Source organism: Vanessa atalanta, chromosome 15, assembly GCF_905147765.1.
Source record: "Vanessa atalanta chromosome 15, ilVanAtal1.2, whole genome shotgun sequence".
Taxonomy (NCBI): domain Eukaryota; kingdom Metazoa; phylum Arthropoda; class Insecta; order Lepidoptera; family Nymphalidae; genus Vanessa; species Vanessa atalanta.
The window spans coordinates 6,690,916-6,712,291 of NC_061885.1; the positions used below are offsets into that span (position 1 = coordinate 6,690,916).

Sequence of the window (21,376 nt, forward strand, 5' to 3'; positions counted from 1 at the left end):
TTCTTATTGTAAGCTATTACTCGTAGAAAAAGTTTCCAGATTCATTTCTTCTTATTTTCTTTTTGTGACAGTGACAACCAAAACAATTGCAGACATTTTGCTTATTCTGAAGTTAGTGAGGATTTTAATAATTTATATTATTTTAGATTGTAATTATTTATACCTAAAATGTCGTGCTTAAAAGAAAAGCGTAAGCCAATGGTTCCACTTAAAACTTTGGACATAATATTCCGACGTCGTTACGTGCCAAATACTCAGCACTATTTTGCAAATAGAAAACATGCTGTAAAAGAAGATAAAGTAATAATGAAATCTAGACCATTTCGAGTACCGAGGTCTGAAAAATTACTATCATATATTAAATATAGCGATCGTAAAGAAAAATTAATTAGCAAGAACAGATTGTACCAACCGTTACATTTAAAAGACAATCTTAGGATAGCCGCTACAAGAGATATTTCAGAAAGACTTTTTGTAGAAGAGCCTCTTGATGATGTGAGAGCAGTTGTAGAAATTCACCCGGAGTTTTATACAGTTATTGAAGGACGACCATTACGAAGTTTTGATGATATAAAAGTTTATGTAAATAATATAAGAAATTATGCCATGAATCGTCAGCAAATCGGGTACAGGCGTGATCTTATTATGAAGATAGAACAAAATATAGTTGATGAATCGAAAGACTATGATGACATCGTAATTAAACTGAAACAGCATATAAAAGATTTTCAAAGATTCTTAACAGAAGATTATAAAATATCCTGTGCTAAAGTTTCAAGGACAGAGAAAGTGTATGCTGAATTGCTGGCGAAAAATTCGGAATTTTTAGGCTATGTATCAAAATTAACAATTTTAAACAATATTTTATTCAAACTCGACGCTATACGCAGTATTTTAAAAATTTATAGAAGTTATTTAATATTCGTAGCACCGTTATCATGGCGACAAATTTATGATGAGAATTTAAAACATAAAATACAATCAATACAATTTGAAACTGGAGAGTTTGTTACCGATAACGATTTAGTTGAAACCATGGATATCGACAGAATGGTAGAATTAGCAAAACAAGAATTAAAAAACCCATATCCTCCACACATATATTTTAAACGTCCACAACAAATGATTTATTTATTTCGGACGATGGAATTGCAAAGTAGAGAATATTTAATACATCTTTCAAAAACTGATATACCTCACAGGCAGCTACAGGATCGTATACGGCAATTGAAAAAAACAACCAAACAAGAGCTTGATTATTTTCAATATTACATTGATAGCATAAAAAATGAAATAACTCGAGAAAATTACAATGAAAGTCATTTACAAGAAAAGTTTTTTAGAATTTTAAACACCACTTTTTACGATAGCATAGCCAGTCCCAGCACACTTAAATTGAAAATTTGTATTGAGTATGTATACGAACAAATTTTCGGCAAGTGTGAGGAAGGTCATCAGAATCTCCAAGACCCTATGAAAATTCTAGAAGTAATGTACGAAGATTACAATCTGCGCCTTGATTCTTTAGATTTTAAAATAGTTAATCAAGCTCAACAGGATTTCTTCACGCAGGATCTAAAAACAATGAAAAACGCATACGCAGCTCAACGCGAACTCAGAGCGTTCCGTGAAATGACAAATGCGATGAATAAAGCCTTTTTGCCTCCTTCAAAATATAAAAGACCGACTTTTTCTAAGTTTTTAGATAAAAAAAGTCGGATGGCTTTGGTAGTTGCCGAAAAACGAAAGTCACAGCTCCTGAGTGGTGAACGTATAAAACCTAAACAAATTAAAATTACTCCGGAAGAGCAAGATGGGTTGATAATGTTTACTGAATGGTGCGAAGGTATGAATCCATTACCATTTTTAGCAGAATATTATAAATATGTAAAGCCTGCTTTTGAGTGGGTACCGCGAAAATCTGTCCTGCCTTGAGTATATTATTGTCAATAGTAACCGCTTATAACTGATGTTTTGTTTTTTACTAACAACTAGTATAATAAAATAATTTAAATTGAATGAAATGTAACTCGAGCTGGAACGATGATTGTCTTTATTGAAAATATCTGAAGTTGTAAATGTTTTTCTAAAACTCTAGTTGGTTTTGCGATTTGATCCATTTCAAGACGCTTATGTTGATTTAAATTTTTTAAATATTTAGACAGTTTCAATAATGATCAATGTTACTAAATCGAGAACGATGCCATCAAATAAATCTTTAGAAAAATGTCCAAAGGAGTTGCTGTTGAAACAAGTAAATAAAAAAAATAAAAAAGAATTATCAGATGTTTCATTGCAAAATTTCATTCCTGTGCCATACGAAAAAACCACACGACTAACTAGTTTAAAGAAGGTTGAAAATATTTTACCTTTGAAGTTATATTCGAAGAAGCAAGACAGTGATCGATTTAAACAGCATTTAGATATCAATATTTATAAAAAGTATAAAATTATCAGCTTAGATTTGAAAAAACGTCTACACGTAGAAAATCCAATAAATGATATATTTGCTGTTACTGACATTGCTGAAGATTTTTACAGGCGTGTAGATGGTCGTCCAATACGGCTACATATTCCCATTTTTAAGTCGCTTAAAGAGTGCATAAATAAACTACTACATATTAAACAAGAAATAGGAGTAAAATCGGATTATATTTTAAACATTGATACAAATTACCGCAATGAAATGTATATATATGATTCTGCCGTAAAACGGCTAAAAATACAAATCAAATATTTTGATACGTTTATATCTGAAGACTATCAAAAATCTATGTCTTTCTTAACCAAGTGGGATAATTTAAGAAGTCAAGTCGATTTACAGGTAAAAGAATTACAAAGTGTAGCTTTAGAAAAATTTACTATAATATCGAAACTTATTGGTTTGGAATATAGGTATGGTCTTCAGCAAAAATATGGTAGGTTTCTGTATTATTTGTCACCATCGAGTTGGCGTTTAAGTAATAGAGATTTCGCAAGGTCATGTGAAATTGAAGCCAAAGGTTTTGATTTTGATAATTCCAATGATGAAGATACTTTTACAGTAATATTTGAAAGAATGCGAAAAATTTGTTACGGAGTGCCAATTAAACCAGCACTTTATTTTACTCAACCGAAAGATCTAATGGATGTATTCGATACAATGGAGACGCAACAGCTTCACTATTATACGCATGTTCACCATTTAGCACCATATACAAAAATATTAAGGAATGGAATAAAATCAATAAAAGAGATTATTTTTCAAGAGTCTGCCTTAGTTAAAGGTTCCATTAAGCGTTTTGAAAATTTTCTACTATTTTCCGAGCAGCGATGTGCTCAATTAGAAGCAAAGTTTTTTAAAATTTTATATGGTTTATTTTACAAATCTGTTGCTTCCCTTGATGTTATAAAATTAACATTACATTTACAATTCTGTTATGAGAGAGTGCTTCAAGAAAAACCTTTAAATGTAAACCTAAAAACACTGGCAAAGAATTTGGAAAATGTTTATATGGACTATTCTAAAAAATTAGATTCCATACGTAATGACGCTGTTAGGCGTGCTATAAAAAACTGTATGCATACAGAACAGTTGAAAATTAAGAGAGCTAATAATGCTGCTTTAGAACTGCGCTTATTTTACAGATTAGAAAAACAGCTACTTCGCTCACATGGAATCTTAACTGATAACACATATAAACCGATAAAAAAACACGAATCAAAGAATAAAAAAAATGTGAATAATAAAATCGTAAAAGAACTCAAAAATAAATCTTTAACGGAAGCTGAGGTAGAATACTTAAAACTTTTTACAGACTGGAACGAAAATGAAGATCCTGCAATTTATTTATTAAACTTAAACGACGATAATAAAAACGGTGATTTTGATGTTATATAAATAATGATAATAACATGCTCTTACATGTTTATTCAATAAAATACAAAGATATTGAAAACAGACTTTATTACGGGGATTCAATAAAAATAACATTTATGTATCACCATAAAACACAATACAATTACAATAGCATTAATGTTTTTTATAAAACAAATATAATAACAAAAAGTAGTCTATCTACTCATATAAATGTTTGGTTTCTTGGTATTGACGAATAACTACTTGGAATTTACATATTTACAGGGTGAGTAACATAAATTCTGGTAAAAGCTTATTTAATTCAATACATTGGTTATATTATACTAGTTATACAATTACGAATAAGTAAATAAATAAATACCTAATTAATTTATCGCTATCAGTAAACATTGAATTGATAGCATGTAGTGTACTTTATTCCGTGATGTCTTGTCTGAATTTCTTACGTTCGTTTTGATTGAATCAAGAAGTGTTTTGCTGCTTAATCTAAAAGGTCTTGATATATAATGTGATGTTTAAGGTACAGAAATGTCGATAGCCGTAAATGCAGTCCTAAAATATATTTACAAGGTATTTATGTACAAGAATGAAATAGTAAGAATGAAAATGGTGACGAGTGTAAGGAAACACGTTACCTAAGTCTACAGTGGGCCATCATCAAGAAGAGATTATGAATTACGTGGCTGTAACTCAGACGGTTAAAATGTTTTTATGGACAAAGTACATTCAGATTCTTAAAGACGAAAATTACCTTTGGTATTTAATATTTAAATAGTTTAGTAAACATATAGTTATGTATTATAGTGGCCTTGAAAGAAAATTTTAATATTTGTTAATGAAATATGCCGAATAAAAGGAAAACGAGTTTGCTAAATTAGTTGTGATTTAAACTATTTTTATAGCAAAAACAATCGATGTATATTATATAATGTATATAAGCTACAAAACCTGGTGCTACTATAGCAAAAAAATCCTTTTAAAATTGAGTTTGCGTTTTTATTATTAATCCTCTAGCTATTTTCAAAAGAAAATATCTAGCGGTTAAACAAATTTTATCAAAATATTCTTTCACCTCAAAATGATCAATAAAATTTGAGCAACACTGATGGAATATCTTCATAAGACGTTATAAACCTATAGTAAAACAATATTTGGTGTTCATTGAGGATATTATTAGAATATCCATACCATGAGCATTATATAACACTTCTACTCCTATTGACTATTTTATAAGTCAAACAAAAATAACCATTTATCTGACTCTTTTTTTCTGTAACTTGGCCAGTTTTCTTCTTTTGAGTATCATCTCGTATAATGCTTCAAGTCCCTCGTGAAGACCTTCGCCAGTAATAGCGCAAGCCGGTTGCACATGCCACGAGTGCGCATCGCGTGAACCGTGTGGTGAAGACACAAGTTCATGTAATCCTAGTAGCTTTTCTAATTCACGGGGTTCCTTCGCTCCTGGCAAATCCTGTTTGTTTGCTAGAACGAGTATTGGAACTCCTGCATTGTCTGGTGATTTGGCTGTACGTATGAGTTCCATTTTAGCTTCTTCCATTCTCTCAATGTCAACGGAGTCTAAAACAAATATAATGCCATCGGTGCAGCGTGTGTATGATTTCCATAACGGTCGGAGCTTTTCCTGTCCACCTACATCCCATACGAGGAAATTAACACCTTTAGATTTTCCGATTGTGCCTTTAACCTTCTCACAGTTGAAACCTATAGTCGGGACGGTGTTAAGATATTGATCGAATTTGAGCCTGTAGAGCGCTGTAGTTTTGCCGGCGGAGTCGAGGCCCAGCATAACAACATGGAGCGTGCCCTGCGTGGAAGGCAGCGCGTCGAGCAGGCTCGAGTTCTTGCCCATATTTGCACCCATAATGTTTGCGACGGGACGACTATCTGACAATCTCGTCTGGCCGAAGCATCGTGAATATAGGTTGACACCTGAAAAGGAGATGGAAAAAGAGATATAAATTCACTGCTAGATAATAAAAAACATTCAGTTATCTATATTCACTTTAATAATTTTATAATTTATATTTTAATTTAAGCTTGATTTACAAACTTAGACATATTGAAAGTGTAAATAGCATTAAAATACTTTATGAGTCAATATTTAATTTTTAATCAATGAAGTCATATGCTATTATAATTTAAAGAGTGAAAGAAGATCAGCCAACCATACATAAGAATGTTAAAGTAAAAGTACAAGAACTAAACACAATTTGCACAAACATAAATAAAACTAATTAAGATTGACCTTGACAGTTGCGCAATTACTTTGCTTTGAAAAAGCAATTTATTTCTTCAATTTAACAATTTCTTATTATTATCAAACCTATTTTAAGATCAATACAGTTGCATTGTATATTCGTGGTTGAGGGAAATTTGGAAACTATGTTACGTCGGTCTTTGGTGTTGCTTAACGAGTTTTAAATTATTCCGGTTGTGTTGTATTGTACTATGGGTATTAACTTACGTGAATTACTTTAAAATAAATAGCATGTAATAATCGTTTTATTAAAATGGTTATTAAAAATAAATTATACGAGTCGTTTTTATAAGTAATATTAAGTAGAGCGTAAAAGCCGAAGGACTTCCCCACTTTCAGCTTCAATGCAGACTACAGGATATAAATGTGGCAAAATTTAATCTGACACATACAGATTTAATTAAACGTTTTCATTTCCAGTCGAGCTACGAGATAAACACAAATTAAGCCCATACCCAGTCGTGATTACGCAGATTTTAAACCGGGATTTTTAGTTAAGATTCACGAGTTTAAAAAACATATTTTTTGCGAAACCAATATAAAAAAAAAAAATTAATAATAGTTTATAGAACAATGAAATTGAAAGATAGTTTACTTCGACGCAGACAGGTGAATGATATGAGAATTCAATAACGGTAAGAAATGGTAACGGATCGAGAGTGTAGACGAGACAAGATGTCGCCCAGACGCCCTTTAATGCTTCGTACTACTTTCTCTAGCGATTGATAAAAGCCACAGACGGAGGTTCGATTGAGATTGAAATCCAATTCATGCGTTGACATTTCAAAGACGATAGCGGTCACGCCGCTGCTTATATTTTAGACTAAATGCCGTTGTGTATTTAAAAGTTGCACTGAGGATATTGTGTGTCATGAAATCGTATCTTATTGGTTCCTCGTGTTCGAAGAATTCGATGTTTTTTGCACAAATTGTGCCGGGGTCTGATATAATAACTGAACGTGTTATTTTTGACAATACAGGTCAACGACCGGCGGGATTGCACGGTAATTTATTTTATGCCTGACGCGTGGTTTAATGAGTCTAATGATATCATTTTGTCGAGGTTTTATATATATCCATATATTATATTATGCAAATGGAATATCAGATTTTTGGATTGAATATTTGATGGTTATGATTTATATTGTATCTGTAGGGTGGCGACATGATATTTTTTTACTATATTAATGTTCGTAATATCATAACTTATTTTGATAATATTATGCCGTCACAAAAAGTAGTATCAAGATCACATGGTTTAAATTAAAAAAAAAATTGATCAATTACCAATTTTCTTTGGTGAAACAGATAACTATTATAGGTACTTATCTGTTACGTACAATAAACAGTACTGCTTGCGCAATAAATGGTTCAACTCAAGCGATATAATACAACGTACATTAAAATAAACTGACGCTATCTGCCTCTAACGGAGTTAATGTTTTTTTTTTTAAGAGAAGGAACAACTTTTCGTTATAAAAGAAACAGTGTATTTTTTTTACGATGTACCACTAAACAACATCCTTGCGAACTGATCTCTTAATAATCGTCTTAGGTTGAGAAGAATGGATGGAAGATGGCGTTCAATATTAACAAACCCATATTCATGATAGACGTCAAATGCAATGTCTAGCTTAAGAAAACGTGTTTTCTGTTTTATAAAATTAAAATTAAGCGTAAGATTTTGCGTTAATAAAATTTTTATTAAGTAATCAAATCACATCAACTGTTTTTTTATGTTTGTTTATTTAATTTATGAGTCTCCAACAAAAGATACACACTAAATACATATTCTTAAGATTAATCAATGTAAGGTTTACAAGTTGTGTGCACTATTAAGCAAAAAATATTTAATAACAGTTACGACAGAAAGTGAAAAAATAATACAATAGTAAAAAAAAAATATAATAAATAACGGTAAAAAAACAATTTATAATTATTTTTTTTTGTTTCTGGTTTTTATTTGTGCCAAAAAGATAATAAAATTTATCTCGGCACAAAGGATAAGCACTTTTGATTTGTCATTTGTCATGTAAGGTTGACAAGTCCACATTATGTTTAAAGTAGATTAAGTATAGAGTAAGATTCTTTTTAGAGTAAAATTAATTTCCTTACATTTAATAATTATGACTCCGTTAGTCATGTATGTATGTCTATTTAAAATATATATATATATTGACCTGAGAATTCAAATGAATTTACCGTTTTATGTTTTACGGTAAAATATTGAATTCTTTCAAATAATGTGATTCGTATCATTGATAAACTAAAGCAGGTTTCATACCACAATTTCTATTAATTCGAGGTCATAATGAATCGCAAATGGGATCACTGCTTGGGGCCTTCGACCTGTCTATCTTGAAAAACTTGTATGGCAACTTTTGTTTTTATTTGACCGAGATAATATATTTCTTTTCTCTGCCATTTGTTATTGTCATACGAGTATATTGACAGGATATCTGATTAATGTTTAGAACGTTTATATATAAAATAGGAGCATTATTGAAGCTTACTCCTTAGCTCAATTATCCCCTTAATTTAGTCAGTAAGTGCGGTATGTATTATTTATAACACTGTTGGATAGTAAAGCTAAATATAAAATTAAAAATAAAAACACTGGCACATCAAACATAATCTTAATTAAAATAATATAAAGTTTTTTTTTTTTTCTGATTGTATGTGGTCACGTACCATAGACATTGTAAGAAATATTAACCATTCCTAACATACGAATACGCCGTCAAGCAGGGAACTAAGATGTTATATCTCTTGTGACTGTAGTAACAGTGGCTTAGACTTAGTCATCCTTCTAACCGGATTATAACAATACGTATTGCAGTTTAGCGGTAGAATATGTGATGGTATGATGGTACCTACCCAGACAGACTTGCAAAAAGCCCTACCATCAAGTAATAGGTTTTTATAATACTTATTTATATTTAATATAAAATATTTTTACATTTGTATAGGGTTAAATATAGCAGATAGGACTTAGTAATATATAAGTATGTACATTGACATATACATACATGACATAAGAGCCGAGATGGCCCAGTGGCTAGAACGCGTGCATCTTAACCGATGATTTCGGGTTCAAACTCAGGCAGGCACCACTGAAATTTCATGTGCTTAATTTGTGTGTTATAATTCATCTCGTGCTCGGCGGTGAAGGAAAATATCGTGAGGAAACCTGCGTGTGTCTAATTTCAACGAAATTCTGCTATGTATTCCGCCAACCCGCATTGGAGCAGCGTGGTGGAATATGCTCCAAACCTTCTCCTCAAAGGGAGAGGAGGCCTTTATCCCAGCAGTGGGACATTTACGGGCTGCTAATGCTAAAATTGACATATCCAAAAGTCGAACTAAACGGTTTGACAGCTCGTTTTTGGTGAGAGTCGCCAAGATTAGGAACGACCTGCCTTCCTTTTCCTGATAAGTTGAACTCTGGAGCCTTTAAGAGTAGAGTGACCAGGTTACTTTTGGATGGGCGTGACCACCTTCGTCTTCATGTACACTTTCCATCAGGTGAGATGTGAGACAAGCGCCTATTCCATTATAACTACATAAAAAAATACAATCAGTAATGTATTTTCGATGCAATATCAAACAATAGCGCTTTTAAAGTTAACTTTTTTCTTTATCTTTGCCAGTTTACTGGCTTCATATTAATTTATCTAACATTTATGAGTAGAGATCAAGTTGCTATATCATCGCCGGGGTCATGGGGTCGAGAGAAAGCCCGGTATGCTCAGACGGTGGCCCTTTACTTTCACTGTTTTCCTTTGGGCTTGCATAAGTGGAGTTATGATGATCGTCACGTTTAATAACCTTCATTAATTAATATATATTTTCCTAGTGTTGCTATAATTCGCGGTTACAAATATTTTCTTATATTAAAGAATTAAAGTTCAAGAAATTTTAATCTAAGACTTATACAACCTTGTCCTTTGATGGTCCTCTTTAAAAGCACATAAATACAGTCATTAACATATTTAATTAAATACATGTTATTTAATTAAATATGTTAATATTTTTTTAAACGTTTTTAATAAAATCGTATTTAAATATCGTGAATAAAAAACTCCAATATTTTTTTAAATTAAAACAAACTTTACAATGTATATATTTTTTATATAATAATATATCATTAATGTTGCCCAATATCTTTACAGTCGTTTTTATATTATTAACCGTTTTTAATTATTGTTAAATACATTGCTTCCTTTTTTAATATACACCAATACAATTAAGGACGATACAGTAGTGCGAATTAAACGAGTTCGTATCTCGGTTAATTTAAGCGATTATTCAGCCGCATTCTTGACCCAGGTTCAGTATATTTGCATGTTAATATTTCATATAAATGTATTTATTGAACGGGAGAAAGTTAACCTGATCAAAATAAAAGAAAGTAATTTAGTGTCATTTGTGTTGTTTTTAACAAGAAAGCAGCAGTACCGTTAGGTTTTAATGGTTGTTTGATTTAAAATTAAAAATAATTTGAACTTATAGTTCGAATGTTACTTTCACCTGATTTAGAATCTTAATAAGAATATTTAAACGCATTTTTTCTTTCATAAAATGAATTGTTCGATGTTTAGGATAGGTAAATAGACGCACCCTGTCCGATAACACGTAGGTATCAAAATATTTGAATGCGAAAATAAGCTGCGGTCTCGGAGACCGGTAAAAAGTTGTTAAGGCTTACGAAATTATTTAAAGGAAATTAATTTTTGTTATTTGTTATGTCTATTTTAGTTCGAAATTGATAGTATTTGTCTTAAATTAAATTGATTGCAATATCTATATTCGTTGGCAAATGGCTCAAAGAAGTCAGATAAAACAACAAATCTCAGAGTAAACAATTTATCTGTGAGCATCCATTTCAGTAAAATTTCAGTAAAAACAGATGAATTAAGATATAAAAGTCAATAATTCTGCTAGTGCAGTTTTATTTACCGTATAAATGTAATTTTATCAGAGACGAATCGCGTGTCTTACACTTGATAATGCATCGTTTGTAACGTTTGTCTACGCATCATTAATAGTTTGTGCAGTTATGTTCCGCTAGTCCGGCTCGGAATGCGAATCGTCGTTCATATGCGACGAGTGGACGACCCGCGAATGACCCAGCCCTACTTAGACAGGCGGTAACCCACTAATCAACCGTACCTACTTCCGCTTGCATTTGTACGTTTCCTATTGCGTATCTCTAAGGATTGAGGAACTTCTGGTTTATTAAATAAGTGCTTTATCGTTTGTATGGCAATCAAATTCCGTATTAAAGAAAAAAAAAGAATGTATTTTCAAATATATTCTCAATTTCATTTATAGTAATGACTAAATCAAATGGAACGAGACAACTGCGTAAAATATATTATAGTGATCAATACTAAATAATAAGCGCATGTGAAAACCCAGGTACACGCTCTAGACTCACTGTCATAATCTAATCGAACGGACATAAGACGTGCTTTCCGAGGCAAGGGGCATTAAACAGAACCAATTTCCTAACTATAAGCTGAGAATTTCTTGACAAAAACACCTAAACAGAAACTAGCCACTAGACTATTGAGTTACTTCATAAAAAAGGAGAAGTAGAGGTCGATGTCCTTAAATTTTAATTAAAACGCTCGTTGAATCAGTTCCAAATAAAACGTCTGCTTTTTACTGAGGTTAAAATAATCAGCGTATTACAAATGTAATTAAATTCAATTATGGGGAAGCACTCGAATCGGATCATCGAGCGAACAGTAAATTCGGTCAATGCATATCAAATCGAGACCACCGTTAAATGCATGCAGGCCGGCGGCCGGCGCATGCATAACGGAGCGGTCTAAAATTGTTTTAAGTGGAGATTTGTGTGTGCTATACACGTATATCGCGAGTGAGATATGCTATTACCCTGCTATTAAAGCGTCTATTATAAGAGCAGATGGATATCATATTTTATATTCATACAGTACTGTATACCGTAGTATTACATACCGAAATTGAAATTCGACCTTAATCTTATTAAAAAATAATAATAAAACATGTATAAATAAACATAAATATACATGTTTAGAATATTAATATTTAGTATATTGACAATAATAACCGAACAAAAAAAAGCGGTTGACAATACAAAAAATAAATAAATTGATAAACAGAGGGAAATTAATATTGTTTTGAATATATAAATATCGATGATAAAAAAAGATTAGCTAGTTGGGCTGTAAAAGCCATTAAAGATTTTTTGACCATTGATTTATTAGTTAATTCTCGAAACGGTGGTAGAGTTGAAATATGGATGATTCAGTAATACTTTATTGTAAATTGTACTTGAATATAAAATTCATTGGATTTGTTTTTAGATACATATTAAATGTTAAAAATAATGGTTATTTAATATTATATATATATTAAAACTATTTAGTTCAGTTTGTTAGTTAAGTATGTATGTACTTTTACTTTTTATTAATACTCGATTACACTTTAGAATTTAAAAAGTCGTCATTATTATATTTAAAATATAAAATAACTTCTACTTACGTGATATATTAATTAAATCCGTAGATAAAGGAATAACTCGGGTAAATCTGGAACAAAAAAAAAAAACAATAATTAATATACTTATATTTAAAAATATTTTTTATTTATTAGTAAGTATATCGGATGTAAATATAAGTTAATATTACGACGAGGTGAAGAGATTTTGTTCGAAAAAAATTTAATCAACTCAAGGAAAATCTTGAATGATTGCGGATGTCCTCATCCGGTTTTATGCATATCTAACGAAGATGGGGATTTCCATTGTCCTGTTCTTCAAACACTACAAGAAGGCACCGAGTGGCATAAATATTGCACGGATGTATTTCAGAGATACATACCATTACAGTATATAAGATTCACCCGATACCTTTTTTTTAAATGACTCGTGAGTTTTGTTAAGGATGTAACGTCATTATGCCAACTAATTTTATATGCGAGACAAAGATAATATTAGGTAGTTTTCCTGTAACGTAATGCATATAATGTACTCTTCCCCAACCCTTTTTCGAGCAAATATAAGTATACACATAAGGCGGTAAACGGTAATTACGCACTTGTAATACCTTGGGCACTTGTGCATATTAAAGACCATCTTTTAAGTCAAGAGCTCGAAATAAAAAAAAAATGCCAATTAGTCGCGTTGGTTAGATATTAATGTAAAACATTTCTTCTTTTAGAGTAATTTACCTTTGAATTGAGTTAAGACTAACCATTAGAAAACTTTATTATGAAGGACGAGTTGAATTGTATCCACTTTATTCAAATTAAGAGCCCGCATATAATTCTGTGCCTTGCTCAACCAAGAGTAGGGCTCGAAAGCTCTTTATATTTTACAAATAAATTGATATCAAAAATATAAGCAGAAGTATAAACATTGCTAATAATTCCTTTACTAAACTCTACCACCAAGAGTATTGACTTGGGTGTTAATGTAAATTCTAAAGTAATTTTTACGACAATGTAGAGAAACGCATTACGTGTTACATCATTAAATTTGTTAAAACATGAAAATACTCTTTGAAGTAATACACGGAAAAGAAAGTTTATCGAATAAATGCGAATGACGTCATAGTGGAAATGGCATTTTAAGTTAACAAAAAGATGTGATCGTCGCTCAGTTATCACAATACGCGATGAAATCGTGAAATGATGTAAACATCGTTATAATGCACTGTGTCTCACGTGAGAAACATAAAAATATTGTTAAGATAAATGGAGACATTGTATCCCGTGAGATTATTTTTATATATGCAATAACTTTTTTACGTTATTAAAGTAATACTGTTGTAAAACACATGTAGACAATTTTCTGTCAAAACAAAACAATTAAGCAATCGATTACTTTGCGGAATTTTAAACTTAATTTTATATTTGGTAAATATTATATACTAGTCGTTGTCCGCGACTTCGTTCGTCTTTTTGAGATTGGTTGTGAGCTGCTAGGCATAAAAAAGGAGCCTAAAGTATTTCTGTAATAGAAATCTATAATTTTCTTTCTAAAACCGTGACTTTAATTGTAGACATTAACATTATTATATAGCGTACGTGACGTTAAAGACGTCAACTTACTAAAATTCAGACGGTTAACGTATACATATGTAAATCTGTGAGTTTAAAAACCGAGGTCCATATTACATTATGGTACAATAAGCGTTATTTACGAGGCAGTTATGAAGCTTTGCTAAGTCGAATGAGCCTTTTAGTGTGTTAACTATTGCGTAAGTAATTTTCTACACGTGTGAGACGCTCTGTGATGCTGAGGCAGTGGGGTCCTATCTTGTTCTTTCGACTTTAATTTGCATGGCGTAACATTTGGTCACGGATACATGGTTAGATATTACATTGCCTCTACGTGGCATTTTCAATGTAACCGTGTTTATGTAAACAATAAAGAGTGTACTTCAAACGGTTATCTTGTAGAGGTTAATTTTATTCAAATAATTATGACAACTGTAACGAAATTTAAATGTTTTGTAAGATTTTCCGACAATGGCATTCGAATATGAAATAAATTTTCTACTAATTAATTAAAAACTGGATTATATTTTTGCTTAAGTTTACAACATTTTTATGACTTAATCTGTATAATTATATATAGAGTGTCTATTATTCAACTTCAACTGTAACGAGTCTGTTGCGTTATTGTTAAGCGAATTAAAATAATACTTCATACTAATGACATGATATATCACCGCGATTTTTTATTCCAGTACGTTGATTTCATTATGACTTGTAATAAATTTTATTGTTGTTACTATGAATGAGCGTATTATTATTTAGGCATTATTAATAACGTTTTATGTTGATTTGTTTTATTTATTTATCACTTCATGTCTTTACATATTTTGTTCGGATTGAGCTTTTTCTTATTCTTAAAAGTTAAACAATTAATTTTAAGTTGTACACGACATTCCTTTACACAAGCCTTGAAAACATCACCCGATTCGCTTTGAGAGACCTCTGTATGGGAAGTAACCGTTTTGTATCATTTGTCGGAGGTGTTTATGTATTGTATGCTAATTTATGTCTTTATGGTTATAATGGACGTGGGAGTCACAATGAGCCGTTGTCATATCTTATTATCTGCATCTTCAATATTACTTACGGCTTCTTATTTATTTGAGATCAGATTAAAATTTCACTATGTTAAGAAAAATTGTTGTATTTTATAGGTGACAGGCTCATCAAGATAACACGCTCACTAGTTAATCGCCAAACAGTGGTGATTCGTAATAATATATTCTAGTTTGAATGGTAAGTGACGCGGTGTAATTACAGACATAAGAGACAATATTTTGATATTATGGTTGACAGCGCAGTATGAGGATTGGTTTATACATCTTGTAGTGGTAGGTTCTATATAATACCTAAAAGGGGTCTTTTTTTTTGGTCAATATTGGTCAGAAAACGTGAATCGTAACCGAAGATTGCTGGTTCAAGTACTAGCAATAACAGAGAACCATTAAATTTTCATGTATTTAATTTATGTCTGCTTGTAATAAGAAACCTGTGAGGAAATCTGCACGTGTAGGATGAATATCTGCCAAATTTGTAGCCAACTAGGATTAGCGCAGTGGAAAACACTCCAAACCTTTAGAGAAAAGTAAGCCCGGCAGTGAGACATTTACTTAACTACTTTACAATATCTATGGATTAAGTTTTTTCGTAACAAACAGTATGCCTATTTGCTCATTGGACTTTCAAAAACAAATTAAAAAATAAACCTATTTTTTTACAAATAAATTTCTAAATATACATAAGACACTTTATCTTGAAACAGTTCTCATGATTGGGTAATAAACGTTACTTAAGTTCACATCGCCCAGCAATTTGGTCTCAAATTGTTATTATGACACTTATGATTCGGTTCTCATATTTATGTTCATTGAACTCGGATCGTGGTTAATCTAAGGCGTGACTTCTAGCGTCGTGATGATACATGTTCCGTTTTTCTTTACACTACAGAACACTTTAATGGAATATAACTGTTTTTTAAGCAAATATTTTTATACAATTTGCAGTGGCAACCACTAAGAATAAAAAGAGTTTATTCCATAGACCGTTGGAAATAATGAATTTAAAATGCCTTCTACGGAAGAAAAAACAATTTTCTATTATTAAAAAATAGACAGTAAAATGTATCCTAGTAATTTGAAGTAAAATTAAAGAATAATTTTACGAAGAACAATAATAAACACCCTAACTAAACATCCACTTAACAGTTAAAAAAAAAAAAACAACCATCAAGTTGAATCATACTAACGAATCTTCTAATTTCCGACTCTAATTCCACCCTTCCAAGTCCATTTTTTTTGTCAATTTCGTATGAGTATATCCTCAACTTCTATTTAATAAAAATAAAAAAGAACATCAAAATTGATTCTTAATCGGCGAAGCTATTAAGATCAATCAGTTCACATACACACGGCGAATTGGTAACCTCTTTCTCTTTGAAGTTGGTTTAATAAGGTTGGTTTGAAGATATTTATATAAAGTGTGTGTTTATTTCAAGAGTAGGTAATGTAGGGTAACATTAATAAGCATTCATCAGTGACAGCCGCCTATTTGTAACAAGACGAAATTGCTAGGAAAATATACAAGGAGTCGTTACCTACTTTCACTGAGAGTAAGTCAGTTTTATTAAGTATTAAATGAGATCATGCTAAAAAGAATTTTCTTTGTGGACGTTTGGTGTGTGAACTCAAAATAACTATCAACTCAACAAGAAAATATATTTGGCTTTGTAAGTGTCGGTTTTGGCGTTGAATTTGAGGATATTTGGATGAATATATTATTTTCTCCCCGTAGATCCATTGGCTAGATTTATTACAGTTACTGCCAAGGGCCATGCCTAGTCAGCCAGTAGTTAGCAAGTTACACTCTCGTACCTCGGAAGGCAATTGAAGCCGTTGGCTTTCCGCCACCTCTGGCTATTATTGCCGTCCCATCTGACTATGAGAGTAAAGGGAAAAAAAATCGCATGTTCTTGTACACTGCACTATATTCTGTGTAGCCGCAATCGGGCTGGAGGAACAACCGTGGAGGTCGAATTGGGCGATTAGGAAAATTTGTATATCTTTGAAGTAATACATACCATTAATAAATTTACAAATGTTTTTAAAAATTACATGCATAAGACACGTAATGTGTAATTCTCATCGATTAGATAATAAAATAATTTTTATATAATGAATGTAATAATTGACGCATATTCGCTGAACATACTCGTAGCGCTTTGTTATTTCTCTGAAACTAAATTCGTTTTATCTGTGACCTACATTGAATGTTGATAAGTGTAAGCGACTGTGATGTTCCCAAACAAGTTAGACTGCGATGTCACAGTTCGGTACTGGAGACCGGATTGGGGCCGACGAAACCGTGGTGCGTCAATTTCATTAATTTAATTTCTAACTAGCTTTCCTTTTGGTCGTCAGCATCCGTTTGATCGTTGGAATTGACAGTGGAAACGAATTGTGGTGACAGATGATCCGTTATAAGGTCAAAAGGAAATAAACAACAAATTAATATAAAATATTCGTTAAATACTTTGTTAATTGAGTAGTTATAGTGTAATTAGTTTCCGAATAACTTAGATCACGTTCTTGTCCACATCGCAATATATATAATAATATGTTTGTTAAGTTTATTGGAGAGCCGGTACCATCTCGGACTTTCGGCTAAAAACAATACGTGGATTTAAAAAAAAATATACAAAACGTATGAGTATGTATAAGTGTGTGTATAATGTCTACGTGTAGTGTGTAGATGAATGTTTGTATGATTATTATAAGTGTGTGTAATGTTGTGGTTCTTTTTTTAAATAGATTAATTTTGGTTCGGTATTGGAGTTCACTTTAGTCTTTGTCACACGGTAACAGAAATTATTCTCATCTGAGCAAGTCTGAGTTGCCACCGAGTCTTCATGAGCTGAATTTATGATTATAATTAAATCATCTTATAAGTGTGTGTCCTTTAAAGTCCTCCAGTTACAATTATTTATAAAACAGCTAAATACATGAGTATGTAAAGGATATCCATCGTACTCAATATGGGTTATCTGTCTAGACTAATGTTAACAACTTAATTTAACTTAGTACCCAAACATTTCACAACCTACTAACCTATACGTTTTAATTAAAAGTAATTAGTAATGTCTATTCACAGGACACTGGCCTTTAATGAGATTATTGAAGAGACGATGCAATATAACTGCGTTTTATGTTACTAAGTATAATTGTTTATTTTTATTATAAGCGTAATAAACATAAAACAATAAATAATTCAGTAACAGAAAAAGTTATTAAATCTTTAGTTATACAATATTTTCAATAGGTATATTTAGATATTGCGCTTTTACATAAATACTGACCGAAATCAAAATCATTAACTTTCGGTAATTTATATTTATTTAAAAATGTTTTTATTCTACCGTGTAGAGTTGAGTTTATTTTACAAAAAACATTATTTTTCAAATGTTTTACTAAAAAAATCAGGTCAATTGAAAATCTCTGACATATTTACTGTTTACTCCCCTTGCGACTCTGTTATTGATGTTGTATTCGTTAAAATAATTCTAGCCAACACTGTGTTTATTTATTTACTAGTGTAAAAACTTAGTCTTAACTCAAGAATAAAACAATATTTATTAGGTTTTCTTATATAAATTGATAAGAATTTTAAATAATGTTTTAATCAATAAGCAGCTAAAATATATATATTCAAGAATAAATTTTCCCGCCATTACGAGTATCTGTCGATGTTCGTGTTACCAGATTAAAAATAATATAATAATAACATACAGATAATAATAATTGATATAATATTTAATATAAAGTATTACATTCTTATTGAGTCTTACACTACAATACAGGCAGTACAAATAATAGGCTGAGTGGATGAAACTCTGAAAAACCGATGATCGCGAGTTCAAATGAGTAGGGTGATATTCTACCAAATGTGTAGATTCACATTTGGTAGAATTTCATTTCATTGAATAGGCTTGGTATGTTATCCAAAATAGGAAAGAAGGCTTTTGCACAGCAGCAGATTATTTATGGGCCGTTACTTCAACCTTAATATCTAAAACATAGAAAGAAAGAACATCAGTTGCCTTTTAAGGGTTGAGGCATAATTTATTTTTTACTAACAAATTAAATTAATTTCTTTTAATTGATATAAATATATAAAAGTTTACCGATTTTATTACAGACATATTTATATTTAAAATACATTTTTTTTAATCGTATTACTCATTATAAATATATATTTAAAAACGTATGGATTTACTTACAGTCGTAGGTATTAAAGATTTTTGTCTCACACAGCCATGTATGCAACAAATTGTATTGTTTTCACGACGAATGATGTCAGTGTTAATTACTAAATTATAGGTACATGTATAGCAGTCGATTATATCAAAGACCTTGGCTACACATTGCATCGAAATAAAATAATAATGTATTACGTTATTTCAATACAGGTTTTATATAATTAAAAAAATAGTTAGAAAAAATGTTTATATTTATGGTCAGTCAAAGTAAAAGTCTTGTTGAATAACAAATATTGACTTGAGAAGAACTAGGCTAACAAAGATCAACGGGATATTTTATAAGCAAATTAGTTGTCGCCCGCGGTTTCGTTCACATTTAAGGCGTTGGTTGGCAGTTATTAGGCACAAAAAGAAGTGGTGCTTACTTGTTCTGCCATTAAAGTTTAAACAGGTAACATATTTTCCGTTAAATCTTCATTATTAATAATATATAATGTAAAACACAAATACTGAGAAGTTTGACCGCTATTAGAAAATTTTTGCTATTAGAAATTTTATAGTTTAAGCTATAATAAAATGTCATAAAAAAGATTTACGGGTCATGTACTGCAATTACCTACGAGTTAAAATGGAAATGTCATCAAATATAGTTTAAAGTTGTCAAAATATTACTATATTTATTGCTATTTTATTATACGTTGCTATGATGAAAATGTTTGTTATGTATTTGGAAAGTATGATTTTGGGGGTCGTTAGGGGTTAGGCATAAAAAAGTATTCGATATCGTCCCTTGGTGTTCAAGTCCGCTTTATACGAAATTTCATTCAATTCGATCCAGCCGTTTGACCATGAAAGAGCAACAGACAGACAGAGTTACTTTCGCATTTATATTATTAGTATAGAAGCATATATGTATGTTGTTATATGAAAGATTTTTATTATCTTATACTTTGAAAAAAATGTTTGTAAAACAAACTTATATATAATAATAGGTAGTGGTATATCTGTTTGAGACTAATATACCTCGACCAGACATAAATTTGACCGATAATATGTGCCTTTTTTTACATAAGATTAATTAGTATCCACGATGTTGTGACTCGTCAGCCGCCGCCAAAAATCGTTGAAACACATACACTAATATGCCATTCAACAGATAATCCAGTCAATTGATATACATATATGCGCAGATAGGACAACGTCTGTCGGGTTCTGCTGGGTTAATATAAATAAGATACTTATCCATATTACTAATATGTTAATAGACTTTATTGTACACCACTTACATAAAACACAAAAATTTTAAGACTAAAAAAATATGACGTGATGTACAAAGGGCGGACTTATGGCTGATTAGCCGTTAATTAAATTGCTAATTTAACCAGTTGACTGCGACATATATACACATGTATATAAGACATGTGATTTAAATTTAATATTATAACGTTTTTTCCCCATCTTTTTAATTATACGTTTAAATATTACGCCCTAATTACTATTCGCTTAGGTGTAAACTTCAGATTGATCGAAGTTGAGATCTGACTAACAGCTCACTATTGTCAGAATAAGGATAAAAGTTTAAATAAAATATTAGTTAGTTGTTTTGTAATAAAAATAATATAACATGCAAATTCAATCTCGTTAGTAGTTTTGATAAATCAAACAGGTAGTTTCAACAAGTTTAAATGTTAATACCTCAATAAATATTCAAGGGCCATTAAAATCATTGACCTTAGTGTTGAAATATAGGTAATTTGTAATTTGACTATAATTTTCATTATAATAAATTAAGTTGCATTGTAAATGTTAATTTTAAATGTAGATCACTAATTCTTAGGTAAAGTAAAGAGTCTCCCGTAAGGCTGGTTCGGCTTTAAAGAATATCAATGTAAATGTTGAATATAAAACAGGCAACTTTCCGCTTCGTTTCTCTTAT

General features: G+C 31.0%; 3 protein-coding genes across 4 annotated transcripts in view; 2 read left to right on the forward strand and 1 right to left on the reverse strand.

The window, feature by feature from the left end:
• Positions 1-168: 168 nt before the first annotated feature.
• On the forward strand, positions 169-2,278 carry LOC125069373. Its single transcript, XM_047678851.1, has one exon. It carries the CDS (start codon positions 169-171, stop codon positions 1,933-1,935), a length of 1,767 nt encoding a protein of 588 aa, XP_047534807.1. The 3' UTR covers positions 1,936-2,278.
• Positions 2,201-3,880, forward strand: LOC125069546. Its single transcript, XM_047679066.1, has one exon. The coding sequence runs from the start codon at positions 2,201-2,203 to the stop codon at positions 3,878-3,880; it is 1,680 nt and encodes a 559-aa protein (XP_047535022.1).
• Positions 3,881-4,428: 548 nt separating this feature from the next.
• LOC125069342 (ADP-ribosylation factor-like protein 4C) overlaps positions 4,429-21,376 on the reverse strand; it is a 54,437-nt gene continuing 37,489 nt past the window's right edge. For both annotated transcript variants that reach the window (XM_047678807.1, XM_047678806.1), the window contains 2 exons: positions 12,672-12,718; positions 4,429-5,809 (listed from right to left, as the gene is read on the reverse strand). In XM_047678807.1, coding sequence (XP_047534763.1) covers positions 5,112-5,741 — 630 coding nt within the window. In that variant the 5' untranslated portion in view covers positions 5,742-5,809; positions 12,672-12,718 and the 3' untranslated portion in view covers positions 4,429-5,111. The remainder of the gene's footprint in view (positions 5,810-12,671; positions 12,719-21,376) is intronic.